General features: G+C 40.5%; 1 protein-coding gene across 3 annotated transcripts in view; it reads right to left on the bottom strand.

The window, feature by feature from the left end:
- PAMR1 (peptidase domain containing associated with muscle regeneration 1) overlaps positions 1–17,127 on the bottom strand; it is a 111,972-nt gene that overhangs the window by 32,905 nt on the left and 61,940 nt on the right. For all 3 annotated transcript variants that reach the window (XM_069091429.1, XM_069091431.1, XM_069091430.1), the window contains exons 5-6: positions 16,170–16,387; positions 14,211–14,318 (exon numbers count right to left, since the gene is read on the bottom strand). In XM_069091429.1, the coding sequence (XP_068947530.1) occupies positions 14,211–14,318; positions 16,170–16,387 (326 nt within the window). The remainder of the gene's footprint in view (positions 1–14,210; positions 14,319–16,169; positions 16,388–17,127) is intronic.

Genomic DNA, 17,127 nt, shown 5'->3' on the forward strand with positions numbered 1-17,127 from the left:
GTTTATTTACTGACTGACTGAGCAGTATTTTCCTCATATTCTTTCTCATAGTCTGACTATAACATTTTTTAAAGCACATTATCTAAAAAATATAAAAACCACTAATAATTGCAATGTTACTATAAGGAAATCAAATTGGCATCATTATTTACTTACTTCCTATATTCTGCCTGGTTATTCAGGAAAAAGTGAAAAGAGGAAAAGAGAGAGATCAAAAGCTATTCTCTTTCTGTCTCTATCTTTGTTTCTCTTTTTCTCTCACTAAATCTCTGTCTGGCTTTGTCTCTCTCCCCTCATTTTACAAAAATCTAAATTTTCCACAAATCCATGATGCTATTTCCTATATGTGATAATAAAAGAAAGTGGGCAGGTCAGGTGGGCTTCATGACTCACTTATTTTGATTTCAAATCTTGGTATTATTGAATGATAAATACCAATGTCATGGTAGAGACATCATCTGATACTATTGATTATACTAGTCTTATCCCTTTGTCTTAGAAAGTCTTTTCACCAAGTCAGGGTGAGTCACCCTTGCCCCATGTTCTAATTTTATATGATGCTTCTACCTACAATCGGTTGGGTTTTCAGAGGGAGACTGGGGGTGGAGGGGAATGGGGACAGGAAGTTGGCTCAATTCAAATTGGTATGTATTGCCCAGGTGGTTTGAACTTAGTCCTGTCTAGGAATAAGACATCCACTTAGACATGGCATAAGGAAAATCCTGCTATCAATTATAGCTGTCCAAAAGTGTAACGGGCTGCCTCAGGTGGTAAGGGACTTCCCTTGGTGAAGGTCTTTAAGCTTGTTAGGTAGGTATAATGCAGAAGGGGATTCTTTCTAGGTGTGGCTTAGACTCGATGGTTGCCAAGTTCCTTTTCAACTCTGAGAGGTTTTGTGACCTCTGAAGTTAAGCTTCTGTAATCTTGGTATTTATCTTTATGTAAGGGCATGACTCACTATCACTGTTCTCTGTATCCACTCTTTCTATGGACATTGTTTGTGTTTGTAGGAAAGTACACCTCCCTGTTTATAGGAGTCATGTTTTGTAGCTACTGCTCTCTTTGATTTTAGTCAATGCCTTCACTTAGAGCTAATTGTATTCATTGGCTAACTGTTGATGGGAAATACTTTGGGGAAAGGAAGGAAAGTCTTATAATTTTTTTTGTGTTAAAAGTAACCATTTGCATTGTACCCCCTCTATATACTCAACCTATGAGAACAAGCACAAGTTGGGGGAATATCCTAGAAGGGATGCTATACTTAGGATCAAAGATTTAGAGCTGTAAGAGACCTCAGGGTTTCCTTTATCAAGTTAGAAAATTGATGCCCAGTGAGATTTGTTTTACCTGAAGTTACCCAGATAATAACTGGTAGTGACGGTATTTGAACCCAGTTTTTTTCTTACTCTAGGTGGAGTGTTCATTCCACTACACCATATTGCTTCCTGTTCATGAAGCATATAGGATTACTAACCATTAACTTGGGCAAGAACCATGGTTGAGGGTAGATTCTTCCTCCTAGGCACTTGACATTTGATATGCTGCCTTCCACTGGATTCTTGAGAAATGTTATTTTCAGTAGACTATAAGCTCCCTGAGGTTACTGTTTTTTTTTGTTTTGTCTCTGTACCCTCAGTTCCTCACATGTTTTTGTTAGATTATACTAGTCTTATTCCCTTGTCTTATAAAAGAAAACATCTTCACCAAGTCAGGGTTAGTCACCCTTAGCCCACATTCTAATTTTATGTTATGCTTCTACCTCCAGTCAGTTGGGTTTGCAGAAGGAGATTGGGGGTGAAGGGACATGGAGACAGGAAGATGACCCAATTCAAACAGCTCTATAGTTAGATGGGGTTGGATTAGTTATGGGTGCAGAAGTGACATCAATAGAATCCATTTTGCTCATTATCCAGTCTAGAAGTGTTTATTCTTGGGGCCAAGAGGCTAGTTTGTCCCTGTTTTTTTTGTTTTTCATGACTGGTGATGGTGGGTGGATACTGGACCATGAAGTTATTCTTTTTCTATTGGGAAAGAGAGTCAGGACACACTACATTCTTGTTGTCTTCTCTCTAGTCATCACTGATTCACCAATTACTACCCCCAAAGGCCAGGGGGGACCGCCCTCAGTCTGTTTCTCCTTACTCATAGTTCTCTAGTATAGCTTCCATTTGTATTTCATGTCTCTTGGACAAACGAAATGAATTTTTTCCCACAAAGGTCCTCACCAACCAAGGATAATGAGACTGACCAGTAATGTAATCCCCACTGAAGACCAAACTCTTTTCATGCCTTTCCAACCAATGGAATTCACCACCACCCCCTCCCCTGGGTGTTTTGCAGCCCTCTACTTCTGTGAATGAGACAGTATCCATGGGAAATGATGGTCGAGTCACACACACTGTTATTTATTCATCCGGCAGCAATTTGGAGGTTGTTGCTTACAATTAGCTGCTTGATCTTAATCACTATTGTCCTTGGCCCCTGGAACACTGTGTCTTTTGGAGACCACTTTTCCGGTATTCGGATGGCCTACTTAATTAGACAATCAGGACTGTCTGTGCTTAGGCTACTGGGAAGCTGAGTAAAATCTGAAAATTCATTGCCATTTTCCCTCCTGTCTGAAATCTGAAATCAACCCAGCATATCCCCATTTACCCTCAATTCCTAAGTGACTAGAGATAGCTGAGTGGTCCCAGGTACCTCCATAGCAACTTGACTACCAAGATTAATATTCCCCCAGCAAATTATGTCTAGACTTCTAATCTTTCATGACTTCTGATTCTTACAGTTTTCACAGAAACTGATTCATGAAAGAAGAAAGCATCTCCCACCTCTGCACCTTTGGACACAGGCTATCCCCCTCATACCTTGAATGTTCTCTCTTCACACTTTTGCCTTTAGGGTATCCCTTGGTATTCAGGGCTCTATTCAGGTAGGCTCTCCCACTGGAAGCCTTTCTATATACCCCCAGTCATTAGTGAATCATGATTATTCCCAACCAAAGTCTACTTCTTATTTAGTTTGTGTATCCATTGCATTTATTTATGTGTTTATGGGAATCCCTCTCCTCTCCTCCTTCCCCTCACTCCAGTATAATGTAAACTCCTTGGAAGAGGGGAAATTTTTTTAAATCTCAATCTTTGTATCCTCAGCACCCAGAAACATGAATTACATAGTAGATTATACTTAAACTAATACTTAAAAAATTAATAATATGCATTTAATGACTTTGTGTTTCTTTATATTTTATTCTGTATATACTTATATATGTCCTTGGTGCCTCCCCCATTAGAATGTAAACTCCTTCTTATGGGGGACTATTTCATTAAATGTATTTGAATCCTTCACACCCAGCACAGTGCCCGATGTATAGTTGGCAAGTCATAACTGCTTAGTGATTGAGTAATGAAGGTATTGAGACTCAGAGAGGTCACAGAACATTCTCAGTTACTCAATTTATGCATGTAGTAGCAGGATCTTGATTTGAACCTAGGGCTTCTGACTCCAGTCCAGAACACTGTGCCACATTCGTATCAGACAGCCAGTTGTCTATGTATATATGTGAACCACAAAATTGCCAGGGTTGACAATGGTGATAAGTACTATAAACCTGCAGGTAAGTGTAAGGATATAAAACAAGTTGCAAAGGCTTGAGGGAATAAATCACATGAGGGTTTCCTGTAGAGTATGCTTATATCCTTGGCTAGAAAAGAAGGGTCTTGATTTCTTTCATGGAGTCACCAAAAGGAAGGAAAAATAATGTTGAATGACCCTTAATATTCCAGTGTGGACACAGAGAACCAAGAAATGAAGTCCCCATCCACTAATGCAGTGAGAAGTCAGAAAAGGAAACCTGGTAGGAAGGGTGACTGGGAACCATGTTAGTCCTTCTCACCTGCTCCCTTTCTCATTCTCTCTTTTCTCTATCACTCTTTTATTTCCTTCTTTCCCAGTGGGAAGGGATGAGGTCATCCTAAGCTAAAGGGGCTCAATGCCATCCATCAGGAGTTGAGATGGGTTGTCTGCCTCCTCCTACCATAGGCAACAGCCTCCTATTTGCCTCCTGCCAATAAGTACTGTCTTGCTGATCTCATCTGCCAGAGGCAAGTGTAGGAAGCTTACGTAAGCTCCAGAAGGAAAGAAGCCCTCAGGAACCCAAAGACCAACTTGACTTTTTTATTACTGATGGACCACAAATTCTTTTTCACCTTGGAAAAATACACAGGCTACAACTATTTACAGAGGCAAATGGTTCATAAGGCTATCTCTTTTCTTCTCATTATTGGGCAGAAATTATTTTCATTCCACAATAGACTGATAAAATATCTCCACTTACCCACCTAACCCAAGTGCTGGACTTGAGTTTGAATCATTTCTCCAATATTTACTATGTGACTCTAGGTAAATCCTAATCTCTCAGTTCTCTCAACTGTAAAATGAGAGTTTCAGGAAAGATGGCCTCAAAAGTCTCTTTCAATTCTCTCTCTATGATCTTAGGAATATAATGATCATATGTATTACCTCGATGTTTGAAAGTAGTTTTTTTCTGGAACCCATGTGTCCTCTGCTTGGTCAAACTGGATTTATTATAGTCCCCCAAACACATTCCCTGCTTTCCTACTTCCATGCCTTTGTGTAATTCAACAGCTCAGCTAGCATCTATTAATCAACTACTGTATTCAAGGCATTACTTGAGGAGCTGAGGCAACAAAAACAAAAATTTTGTACTTGTAGAGGCAGACTTCTACAAGCTTCCATTATATTGGTGGGGAGAGGGGATAAATAAAACACATATATAAGCTTATTAATACAAAGTAACTTTGACTTGGGGCAATGGAGAGAGCACTAAAAATTAGGATGATTGAAAAAGATCTCAGACAAGTAGCAGCACCTAAGCTGAACTTGAAGGCTACTAGGGATTCTGAGGGGAGGGGAGAGGAAGGAAGGAAAGTATTACAGGAAGAAGAGCCAAGGCAAAGTCACAAAAGTGGGAAGCAGAATGTCATTTAAGGGAAATAGCAAGTCTGGAGGGAATGGAGCTTCTGTGAAGAAGAGGAGTGTGAAATAAATCTGGAAAGAATGGGCTGGAGCCAGATCTATGCCTTCCTTGAATTCCTTTTCTATCAATTTGGTTGAAGGAACTGGGCATGTTGAGCCTAGAGAAGAGAAGACTTGGGGGTCGGGGTAAGATGATGGCTATCTCTATATATTTGATGGTCTGTAATGAGAAGGAGAAGGACACTTGTTCTTTTTAGCCCCAGAGATCAGAACCAGGAGCAACTGATGGAAGTCACAAAAAGGCAGATTTAGGCTTGGTGTCAGAAGGACTTCTTAACAATTGTCTTTTCAGTTATGTGTGACTCTTAGTGATCTCATTTGGAGTTTTCTTGGTAAAGATATTGGAGTAATTTGCTATTTCTTTCTCCAGCTCATTTTAAAGATGAGGAAACTGAGGCAAACAGGGTAAAGTGACTCACCCAGGGTCACACAGCTAAGAAGTGTCTGAGGTTGGATTTGTACTCAGAAAGTTGAGTCCTCCTGATTCCAGACCAGATCCTCTATGCACTATGGCAACATCTAGTTGCCCTCCCAATAATTAGAGCTATCCAAAGTGGAATGGGTGGTGAGTTCCCCTTCTTTGGAGGTATTTGAGCAGAGTCTGGCCCACTATTTGATTGATGTAATACAGTGGGGACTCTTTTGCTTATGGGTTGGACTAAACTTCTTTGCAATTCTTGAGTTCTATGATACTGTAGTTCCTACCCATCATTCAAGACCCAGCTCAAATGCCATTTACACTACCAAACCTTCTCCTGTTTCCCCCATTAGAAAGAGTCATTCCTCATCCCTAGTAAAAGCTCTTTATAATATGTTTACTATGTTGTGCTTTCATTTTTAATTTTGTTTTATAGTCACTTTGTCCATATATTTTATCCACTACCAGACCATAAGCTCCATGAGGGCAGGGATCGCCTGAGTAAGCCCTGTGTAACACACAAAGATGATGTTCTATTGGACTAAATGATCTTTTTAAAAAATTATCTTGCTATCTCTATTAGAAGCACTCCATCCCTGGCCAAAATCTTGTCATTCCTGTACTTTAAGCCATCGTCCAGAAACCCAAGTCCAATTCTCAGATGCCATGTTCTTAAGTTAACTGTTCACTTCTCAAATCCAAATCTAAATCTAAAGGGGATTATATCTCCTTTGGCTATCCTGGCTCTACTATTTTATTGTCTGTGTGAGCACGGCTAAACATTTCTCAGCTTTTGGTCTCTGTTCCCTCATCTGTAAAATAGTGGTATTTGACTAGATTGCATATAAAGTCCCTTCCAGCTCCAAAATCTATAAATCTGTCTTCTGAGAAAAAGTCTACCTAGAGTCTGGTCTTATGTTATGGTCTCCTAACCACTTCCCAGTACAATGGTTCCTGTGTACCTCTCATCCTGGTCACAGAATCAGCTCTGTCCTCAGTCATTCTACCATCTTGCCACTCCTCCCCCAAAGATTATCTGTAAAGCACTGATGCCCTGAGCAGTTAAATGAGCAACAGCAGGCTGACAGACATCCCATACATTAAATGAATGATCTCCAATTCTCAGTGAAAGAAGCAAAACAACTCATTAACACAGGGGCACAGTATTTCTCAGTCCTGGCATTATGACGGCCCTGTGTGTATCCCTAGATCCAATTTCTCCTCTGATCTTTTCATTTATCACTTTTAATAGCCCCATTTTTCGGGCTTTCCCAGACCACAAAAGTTTACCTAATCTTCATGCCAGATGCAGTCGTATTTTCCCTGGTCTACCAATTCTGTGTCTACAACCACACTGGCAATGTCTACTTTTACTTTAAGCTGTACCTCCTGGGTCCCTCACTCTATCTGTATGCAGGGCATTCTATTAATCAAAGGATACTCAATGGTTGCTTATTCAATGCCCAGCAGGGGTCAGAGATGCCAGCTGGCTGAAGGGACATAGAAGGTCTCCTAATTGAGCCCTGGTGACCTGCATTAAGCCCCCAAGTCCCTGGGAAAGTCATTGTACAACACCTACTTTGTAGAAATCTGTGTTGTTTCTCTAACCCCTTGTCCACAGATGCACTCATTTTCTTGCTGCCAAATTACCAGAAGTAGGGAAAAGGATCTGTCCATGGTCCATTTGAAGCTCTGATGTGGTGAAACCAATAAATGATATTGCTAAAGAAAAAGATGGCTCACCTGAGAGAATTTAGGACAGTGTGCATTAATCCCAGATATTCCGTGGTATATTATTCATCTCCCTGTGATTCTAGAAAAGATTGCACCCCTCTTCCCAGGGGCCCTAGTACATTGCCACTGCAATCAATACTAATGCTTCAGAGAAAACCCCAAAGTTCTTAATAGTCTCTGCTGATGCATAATATTGGCTCCCACTTAAAAGCAAAAGCATAAATTGCACTGAGTTCTGAACACTCTTTTCTTTCTTGCCTTTGGGTGAGTCTACTGGGAAACCTTTAGATGCTCTGGGAACTAAATGAGTCCAGAACCGCCATTTTGTCTTAATTGGTGGAAGTCCCCTGGATTTGTAAAAAGCCCCATCAGAGACTGAAGTGGAAACATTGTGCCCCCAGATTTAGTCCTGTTGAATTAACCTTCATTAGGATGCAAAGCAAAACTCGGCCATCAACTGGGCCAGGCAAACAAAGGAAACATGGAAATTGGAGCAGAGTAATGCATCCTTTTCACCCCAAACTTTCAAAACAAGATTCCGACCATTTACTTGAGAACTCCATTTTTTGTTTTCTTGTCCCATACAAAGGAAACAGGAAACTAAACTTCAGAGGAGAAAGGGCCCCCTATTCCCTTACATGGTGGGCCAGGGTGGCTGGTGATTGGGGAGGGGAGGGAAAGGAGGGTTTGCTTGAGTGGAGAGAGGCTGGCAGGAGAGAGAGCTAAGAAGGCCCAACTCTGTGCTCCAGGGTGAACCCACTCTAGCTGGCACTGAAAGCACCATGGAGAAACAGGGGGCGGCTTTTTCTGTTATAAGAAAACTACTATCAGTAAGAGAAATTGGGGACAGTGTCCAACTATGGGATTCCAAAATTATGTACCCACAATGTTTCCAACATCTAGTTGAAACAATTATTAGACTATCCTCAACTTTCTCTCCCATGGACTTCAAAGACTATGTTCTTCAAAAAAAGAAAACTCTTATTAGACCAGGAGGGATACTTTTAAAAAGACACATTTTGTAGGTAACCAAGAATGAATGCTAGTTTTTGAAATGTTGGACTTTCTCCAAATGTTATTACATTGACTCATGATAAGAACAACTTACCAGAAGAGAAATAAATGATTGTGGGGAAAAAGGGGGGAACTAGGTTGTTTTAAGTCCTACCAGTCATAACTAACATTGCCTAAGTCTGGAAAGAGGCCACCATTTTAGAGAAGTGGCTAATGGAACAAGGCAGCTTTTAGTTTACCATATTGTTTAGTTGGGTGAGCAAATATGTTAATGATAACTTAAAGAATTGTGTCTGATAGACTGGAAATTGGACAGGGAATCTGAAACCCTTAGTTAGATTCTGAGTTTTGCCACTGAGTTACTGAGTCTCCTTGACCTTTCTGTGGGTCCATTTCTTTACCTGTGAAGTGGAAATTCATTCATAGATATTTATAGAATCATGACATTTATAGAGTTCAATGGGATCACAGCCAACAGCTCGGCCAACCCATACCAAAAGAAATCCTTACTATAACAAACTTGATAGTGTTTTAAGACCTTTAATGGATGGGGATCCCACCTAACTTATTTTGGACAAGTAAATTTTTCCTGAGCATTAAAAAGATTCCACAAACCGAATGGGAAAAGACCATGAACATGGGAAAAGAGATTCTTTGGAACCAATTTGGCTTTTTTTTACCTCTTGAATAAATGATCTTTCTGCAAACCAATAGCAATAGCTAATTAATTAATAATATAACCCCTTCTGGTTTGAAAAGCACTTTACTTCATCCTCCCATTTGATTCCCACAACTATTCCATCAAATAAATCCTATTCTTAGCCCTATCATACAGATATTGCTGAGGGGTTTGGCCTTTGATGTTTCCTCCCTGAGTTTTCTGGAAGTGATCTAGGAGAACACTGAATCTTCTAGAAAGGAAACCTAGTCTGAATCCTCTAGACCTAAAGTCAAGCTCTGCCTGACAATTTGGTGACATCCATTGTATCTACTTTGCATTTATTTACTTGTATACATGGAATCATAAACTATAGCTGGAGAACATTGAAGGTCAGCTATTCCAATCCTCTCATTCTACAGATGAAGAAATTTAGAGTCAAATAAGTGAAGTGATTTATCAAAGGTTCCATTGACAGTAAGAGACAGATGGAATAATCTAATCCAAGTTCTCTAGCACCATGATGATAAGGTATACTCTTTCCATTTTACCACAACATATTGTATCTTCCTAATAGAATGCAAGTTCTCTAAGGATAAGAATTGTTTCTTTTTCTTTGTTACTCCCAGTGCCTAGTACAAAGCTTTGCAGAGAAGTATGTGAACAGGATCAGTCACTTTACTGGTATTTGGAATTCTCAGGGAAGGAAATTCCCTCTACCAATACAGGTCAACATCTTCCCTGTGCAACAGAGTCTTAAAGAATTTCCTATACCCCAGGAGTTAAGTTTCTTTTCCACTGTCAAACAACCAATATGAGTCAGAGGCAGGAGTTCTTGGCTTTGAAGATAGCTCCCTATTCAATAGGTGGCACACTCTATCTGTTTTGCACATGATAGGAACTTAATAAATGTTTATTGAAGGCAGGAAGGAAACAAGCATTTATTAAGTGCCTACTATGTGCCAGGCACTTTACAAGTATTATCTCATTTGATCTTCACAACAACCCTGGGTGGTTGTTGTGTCCCATTTTTCAGTTGAGGTAACCGAGGTAGACTGAGGTTAAATGACTTCCCAAGGTCTTAATTTCCATTCATTGATTAAGACATATGCTTATTGAAACATTATGTACTTGCTTTTATAATATTTTGGTTATTATAATGGAAAGAATTTAACTCTCCTCCACCACCTATGCAATGGGACTTTTCAAGTGATTTGGGGGCAGCAAACTATTGTAACTGGTCTTGTATCACATGTTTAGTTGAACAGGTTAACCCATAGCCAGGGCATCTGGATTCTGTTCTTTCAAATTATGAATAAATGGCATACAACAATTTTTGGACCAACTCCTCCAAAGGCATTTTGGCTCATGAAAGGAGACACAGAAGCTACTTTCACTCCAACTTTTAATTCAATAAACCTATGTTAGGTACTATATGCAAGGCACTATGCTTGATACTAGGGAGACAAAAGCAAATGTAAATGCCAGACCAAAGAGTTTACAGTTAATCCTAGAGGCAATGGGGAGATGTTGACAATTTTAGAGGAGTGGCAGAGATCAGAGGGGCAGCAATATGGTTAGCTCTGTGTTTTAGGAATACCAATTTGGTGACTACATTGGAGAAGAGAGAGACTGGAAGCAGGGAGACCAATGAGGAATCTATTGAAAGATTGGCCAAATGGATTGAACACTGGCTCTGGAATTTCATGCTCAGCTGCTGCTTACTATGCCAATGTGACTTTGGACAAATCACTCAACCCCACCTTTTCACTTCTGTTTTCCCATTTGTAAAACGAGAGGGTTGGAATACCGGACCTCTGAAGTCCGTTCCACCTCTAAATCTGTGATCTTATTCCAAATTGAAGCCTTCACTTGACTAACACTAGCAAATCAAGCCAATGACCATTTATTAAGCACCTACTATAAGCCACATTGGAGATGCAAAGAGAGGGTGGGGGATAATCTATCTCTCAAGAGCCTCACTGTCTAATGGTATAATGGGGAAAGCACTGAATAAGATTATGATTTGAATCTCATTTTCACTATTTAATGGCTAAGTGGCTTTGGGAAAATCCCTTCACTTCTGGCATTTATATGTAACTTTGAGGTTTGCAAAGCACTTGACACCTGTTATCTCAACAGATCCCCACTACAACACTGGGAGGTAGATGCTATTCTCATACTCAGGGTCACACTGCTTATAAGTGTCTGAGGAAGGATTCGAACTTAGATCTTCCTGACTATAGAGACTATATACAATATAGAGTACAGCAGCACATGCATCACACCACTTTTCAAATCTATAATATATGTGATATTATATATATATATATAATGATACATAATGTATGTGAAGCATTAAATGCCTGTGGTGATCGTGTTATTCCCCTCTTTCTCTTTTAAATCCAGGTGTGAAAGAGAATAAAGGAAGATTTTATAGATAAAGTTCAGGATCTGTCCCCATGAGACTTCTAGAAACATTTTATGTAGAAAATCTCAGAACAAAATGAAAATAAGTATTTTGCTTTTCTATACTGCATAGATATGTGCCACAAATTCGCTTCTGCCCCAAAGCCTTATAAATACACAAGATAGTAATCTAAGCATCTAAGGTAAATGGATTCCTCTCTACCCTCATTTTCTCCTTATCATCCAAGTCAGCTAAAAGCACTGAAATTTTAGCAGGCATCAGTAACACCAGCTGCTTGTCCAGAGGAACATAATATTTTAAATTTTTTCATGGGTTTAAAGAATGATATGGGGAAGGGACCTAAGAAGTCCTTTAGAGCCACTTAATTTTACACTGAACAGATGTCTAGAAAGACTATAACCAATGTTGAAAAGTATGAAACATTATCAGGCTGGGGACTTAGTATGGGTTTGCCAAGGACCCTAATAAATGGTCTCTGAAGGTGGTCCAAGGCTAACTAGTTGTAATTCTGTTCTAGGTTCTATCTATGGTACCTACTGAATCAGAACCTTTGGCTCTTTTAAGCTGGAAGAGACCAGTCAAGACTCAAAGAATCATCCCACATGCTGGTCATTCAGCCTTTGCTTAAAAACCTTCAGTGCTGAGGAGTTCACTGCCTCCAAAAGCAACAGATACTGCTTTTGTATGACAGTTCTAATAGTACAGAAGTTTTTTTTCCTTTTATCGAGGCTAGAGTTGCCTCTCTGAAACATTCAACCATTTGTTCCCTCCCTCTAGGGCCAAGAAAATCAAATCTACCCTTTTCCATATGATAGCCTTTCAAATGTGTGAAGACAGCTATGCTGTCTCCCCTAAGTCTTCTCTTCTCTGTGACAAAGATCCCCAGTTCCTTTAACTTAATCCTCATATTGCAGTATCTTAAAACTCTTCACGATCCTCATCACATTCCTCTGGATCAGGGGATCTTACTTAACCTGGGGGTCTATGAACTTGTTTTTGAAATTTTTAAATAATTATTTCAATATAATTGAGTTCCTTTGTGATCATATGTATTTTATTTTATGCATTTAAAAGCTCCATTCTGAGGACTCCCTGGACATCACCAGGTTGACAAAGATGTCCAATACACACACACAAAAGGTTAAGAACCCTTGCCATGGCTTCATATATATAAAGGGTATTACATTTCTTGCCTTCTCAATGAATGGGGGAGGAGATTGTGGAAGGGAGAGAATTTGGAACAGAAAATAAAAACATTTTAAAAAAAAACTCTGCCTTAGATAATTTCCAGATTATCAATGTCCCTTCTAAAATGTGACTGAAGCAATTTATTTTGGACTGGGCCTGTCATTTTATTGATGCAGGGAGATTGCAGTCAGGTTTTCCTTCACTAACACAGACCTAAACCTGTTTTGCAAGTTACAGTATAAGGAAGTTACCTGGGGCCATCAAGAAGTGAAGTGGCCCAAGGTCACATAACCAGGATATATCCAAGGCAGGCTTAACTTCTTGACTGTGAGGTCACCTCTTCGTCTACTAAGCCAGCTGCCTCTCCAGCTAACATTCCTAAGGAGTCCCTATCCTAACGCCAGGTATATGAGCTATGCAGTCCTATACTGTATTAAACAACTTCCCCTTCAAAGGAGTAAAGGGAAAATACAGTTGGGAAAATATTTAGTCTCTGGATATAGAAAAGGGTAGTGAGAATCTGCCATGACCTGCAGCCCAATGCTTTGCCAGAAAGGAAGAAGGATTTCCCAGTTTTTTGGAGGGAGAATTAGAAACAGCAGGCAGCTTGGGAGTGGGGGCATTTGTTAGGGTGGAATTCAACCCTTTTGTCTCAGCTCTTTGACTTTTGCAGACAGGAGTTAACCGTGAAACAGCAGCCGTTCTCAGAAACTCGGGGTCAGCCAGAGAACTCTCTTGCTTCAATAGACAAGCCAGGCTATGAGTCAGGCAGCAGGTGCATAGACAGGGCTGTAAGGTTGAAATGGAAGGATATTGGTGAGCTCTGTCTAGGACTTAGTTCTATGTCACCTTGCCCCTATTTCAAACTACCATCTCCTGGTTCTACCCACTGTTGACTTTTCTGCCATACTAGTCTCTAAGTGTTCTGTTACCATATGGGATATACCTCAATGCACTCCTTCCCCTGCACAGAGTGGGAACTCAATGAGGGTAGTACTGAGATTTCTTTTTGCTCCCCTGTACTAGATGCAATATGATAAACTATATTTAATCAAAGCCAGCTAGTTTATTAGTTTAATTCATTCTGATCCTGTCCTGGCCCATATTCACCAGCTACAATTTTAATTTATAATAAAAATAAGCATAGAGTCTAGTATCTTTGAGTTGCCTGTCACTAGAGGTAAAAGGAATATCAGAAGTCATCTAGACCAATTCCATGATTTAATATATGAGAAAATGGAGACACAGGCTAGGTTAGTGGTTTGCCCAAGTTCACACAGGTAGAAAGCATCAGGGTTGGGATTTTAACCCAGGTCCTTTGACTACAAAGTCAGTGCTCTTTCCCCTATGTTGTTGAGTTGCTTCAGACTCTTTGTGATCCTGTTTCGGGATTTTCTTGGTATTGCGTTCTTCAGCTTACTTTACAGATGAGGAACTAAGGCAAACAGGGTTAAGTGACTTGCCCAGGGTCACACAACTAGTAAGTGTCTGAGACCAGATTTGAACTCATGAAGATGAGTCTTCCTGATTCCAAGCCCAATGCTCTATCCACTGCACCACCTAGCTTTCCCTGGTACCCCTTACTATAAGCACTCCTTGAGACCAGGATCTGGGAATTCCCAGTGCCATTTTGTCACCCTTTGCTACCCATGTGACACCTTTGCTCAAAGATGGGGCGTTGGGGAATCAGATTCTGGAGTCATACTCACGACTTTCACAGTGTTTCCCAGTGTAGCCCGCCAGGCAGGCACACCGATAGGATCCAGCTTTGTCAAGGAGGCATGTGCCATCATGGAAACATGGAGATGAAGAGCAGGCTGTAAGACAAAAGATAGGGTGAGACAGTGCTTATACCCGGGTGAGGTGCTTATGCCTTGCATGTGGGTTCAGGTTTTGTAAATGTCTAGCACAGACTTGAAAAATGTCTTAGGAGCACAGGATGTGAGAGAATTGGTTATTTCTCTTGTACTAATAACTAATTATTGTATTGAGACCAAGATTTTTCCCATTTTTTACATCCTCACCCAGAAATCAACCAATGTGGGAAATCTTGGCAAAGACTTACCCAGGCCAAAATCTAAGCAGACAGTAAAAGAAATTCTAAGTTTGGGCTAATGGTTGCAATCCAGCACAATGGTGTTTGCTTAGACTAGACTGAGAAAATGTGGATTCTTCCTTTCATCAGATGGATGATATAGAAAATTATACATCTCTTTGACCAAGATTTGAGTGATCCTAGTCACATACCCTAAGGAAAGAAGGAAGAAAGGAAGGAAGGAAGGAAGGAAGGAAGGAAGGAAGGAAGGAAGGAAGGAAGGAAGGAAGGAAGGAAGGAAGGAAGGAAAAGAAAGAGAAAAATGGAGATAATCAAAAGAAGGGAGGTTAGAATGAAGGGGATTAAAAAAAAACTTCCCAAAGGAAGTAGAATTTTAACTGGTACTTAAAGGAAGACAGGAAAGCTAGGAGACAGAGATGAAATGAGAGAGAATTTTAGGCATGGAGGACAACCTGTGAAAATGACCAGAATCAGGAGATGAAGTACAATGAATGATAATAATAAGGAGGTCAGTATCACTGGACCACACAACATATAGGGGCAAGCGAAGTATGAAAAGATGGAAATGTAGGGAGGGGCCAGGCTATGAAGGGTTCTGAATGCCAGACCTGGAGAAGAGAAGACATAGAGGGCTGCCACTTGGTAGAAGAATTAGATGTAATCATCTTGGCCCAGGTAGGCTGAACCAGGAGCAATGGGAAGCAGTTGGAGAAGTAAGGTTGGCCTTGATGTAAAGAAGAAATTTCTAATGATTAGAGCTGTGCAAAGAGTGAAGTGGGCTGCCTCTGGAGACAGGTGATCCTTCCTCATGGGAAGTCTTCAGCCAAAATATGGGTGAACACTGGCCAAGTATGCTGTAGAGGGGATGCTTGTTTGGGTACTCATGGAATAGATCCCTTTAAATCTATCTAGAATGTTCTCCTCACTTGCCCCTGCCTTCTGGCTTTCTCCAATCCCACCTTCTGCATGGAACTTTTCTAAGTCACTTGAATACACTGCCCCTCCCCATGTTAGAACCTTCCATTTGAGATTACTTTCAAGTCACACTGCTTATATCTTACATGCTACAAGTTCTTACACATTGTCACTCCTATTAAAATGTGGGGCTCTTAGAGGGCAGAGATTGTGTTTGCCTTTCTTTATATCTCTGGTACTTAGCACTGTGCTTGGCATCTATTAAGTGCCTAATAAATGCTGACTGAGTGACTCTGGTTAAGATTCAACATCCCTGGCTCCTTTGACTGATCTAGATATTGGAGAATGGTGAAAGGGAAACAGTGGTGAAGAAGGGGAAGATTCTCTGCCACCCCCTCTCCCTCTTGCTGAATACACTGCCTGTAAAACTCTGATAAAATGACCCAAGAGTGTGAGATTCTAGGTGGGACTTATTTTAAGCCAGTGCTAATGGTGGGATCAATCAGCATTGGTTCTTGGGGAGCTTTTCTTTCTCACCAATGAGCTAAGCAATCATTTTCAGTGCCTACTTAGGTTACTGTTGACAACACAGCATGAGAAGTTTTAATGAGGCTGAAAGGAGGAAAGGAAGGTATTCAGGGAGAGATTTGTCTGGGGCACAACTATAAAATGCCACATTCATTTTCATTCTCTTTACCTGTGATCTCTTCAAAGATGGCATGGAACCCATCAAAGTTCTTAGAGCCGTCTGACTGGAAGAGGATGTGGAGGGAGGGCCCAGTGCTTTGAATGGGGGCTGGCCGCTCATTCCCACAGAAGCGTTTGATTATCCTGCTGTCACTGTTGTCCCCATCCCGGACCTCAACATAGTCATATTGGCACATGTAGTCAAATTCCAGGCTTAACATAACAAACCTGGAAACAGAGAGAGGAAGGGGAGGAGATGACATTGGAGGCAACATTGAACAGGACTAGGGGATTTACAGGCTCCTGAGATTGAGAGGTGGAAGGGATTAAAGGTAGGCTGAACCAGGAGCAATGGGAAGCAGTTGGAGAAGTAAGGTTGGCCTTGATATAAAGAAGAAACTCCTAATGATTAGAGCTGTGCAAAGAGTCATTAAAGATTAAATAGTCACAGGAACATAGATTTACCCACTGATAGGTATTATTTAGTGCCTACAATGGGCCAGGCATTGCCCTAGTCCCTGGGATTCAAAACCAAAAGCAAACAGTTCCCATTTTCAGGAATCTTACATTCTCTTGAGGAGACAACATGCATGTGTGTAAGTATGCATCTAATAAAGACAAAATATATACAAGGTGATTTACCCCCAATGAGTAGTAGGATACTAGCAACCAGGGAGATCAGGAAAGCTTCTGTGATAGTGGCATTTGAGCTGAATCTTAAAAGAAATTCTAAGAGAATGGAGGTGAGGGGTGAGTGTGTTCAATTCAAAGGCAGAAGATGGGCTATTAAGGGACCTTAAGAGTTATCTAGACCAGTGATGCCAACCTCAAAGAGAAAGAAAGCCAGTAAACTGTACATAAGTTTCCTTACAGGCAGCAAATCGTCTTGGAAAACCACATATTAACATCTATCTATCTATCTATCTATCTATCTATCTATCTATCTATCTATCTATCTATCTATCTAT

Source organism: Petaurus breviceps, unplaced genomic scaffold (assembly GCF_028583685.1).
Source record: "Petaurus breviceps papuanus isolate PSGF00001 unplaced genomic scaffold, PetGlider_PUasm1.0 188, whole genome shotgun sequence".
Lineage (NCBI taxonomy): Eukaryota > Metazoa > Chordata > Mammalia > Diprotodontia > Petauridae > Petaurus > Petaurus breviceps.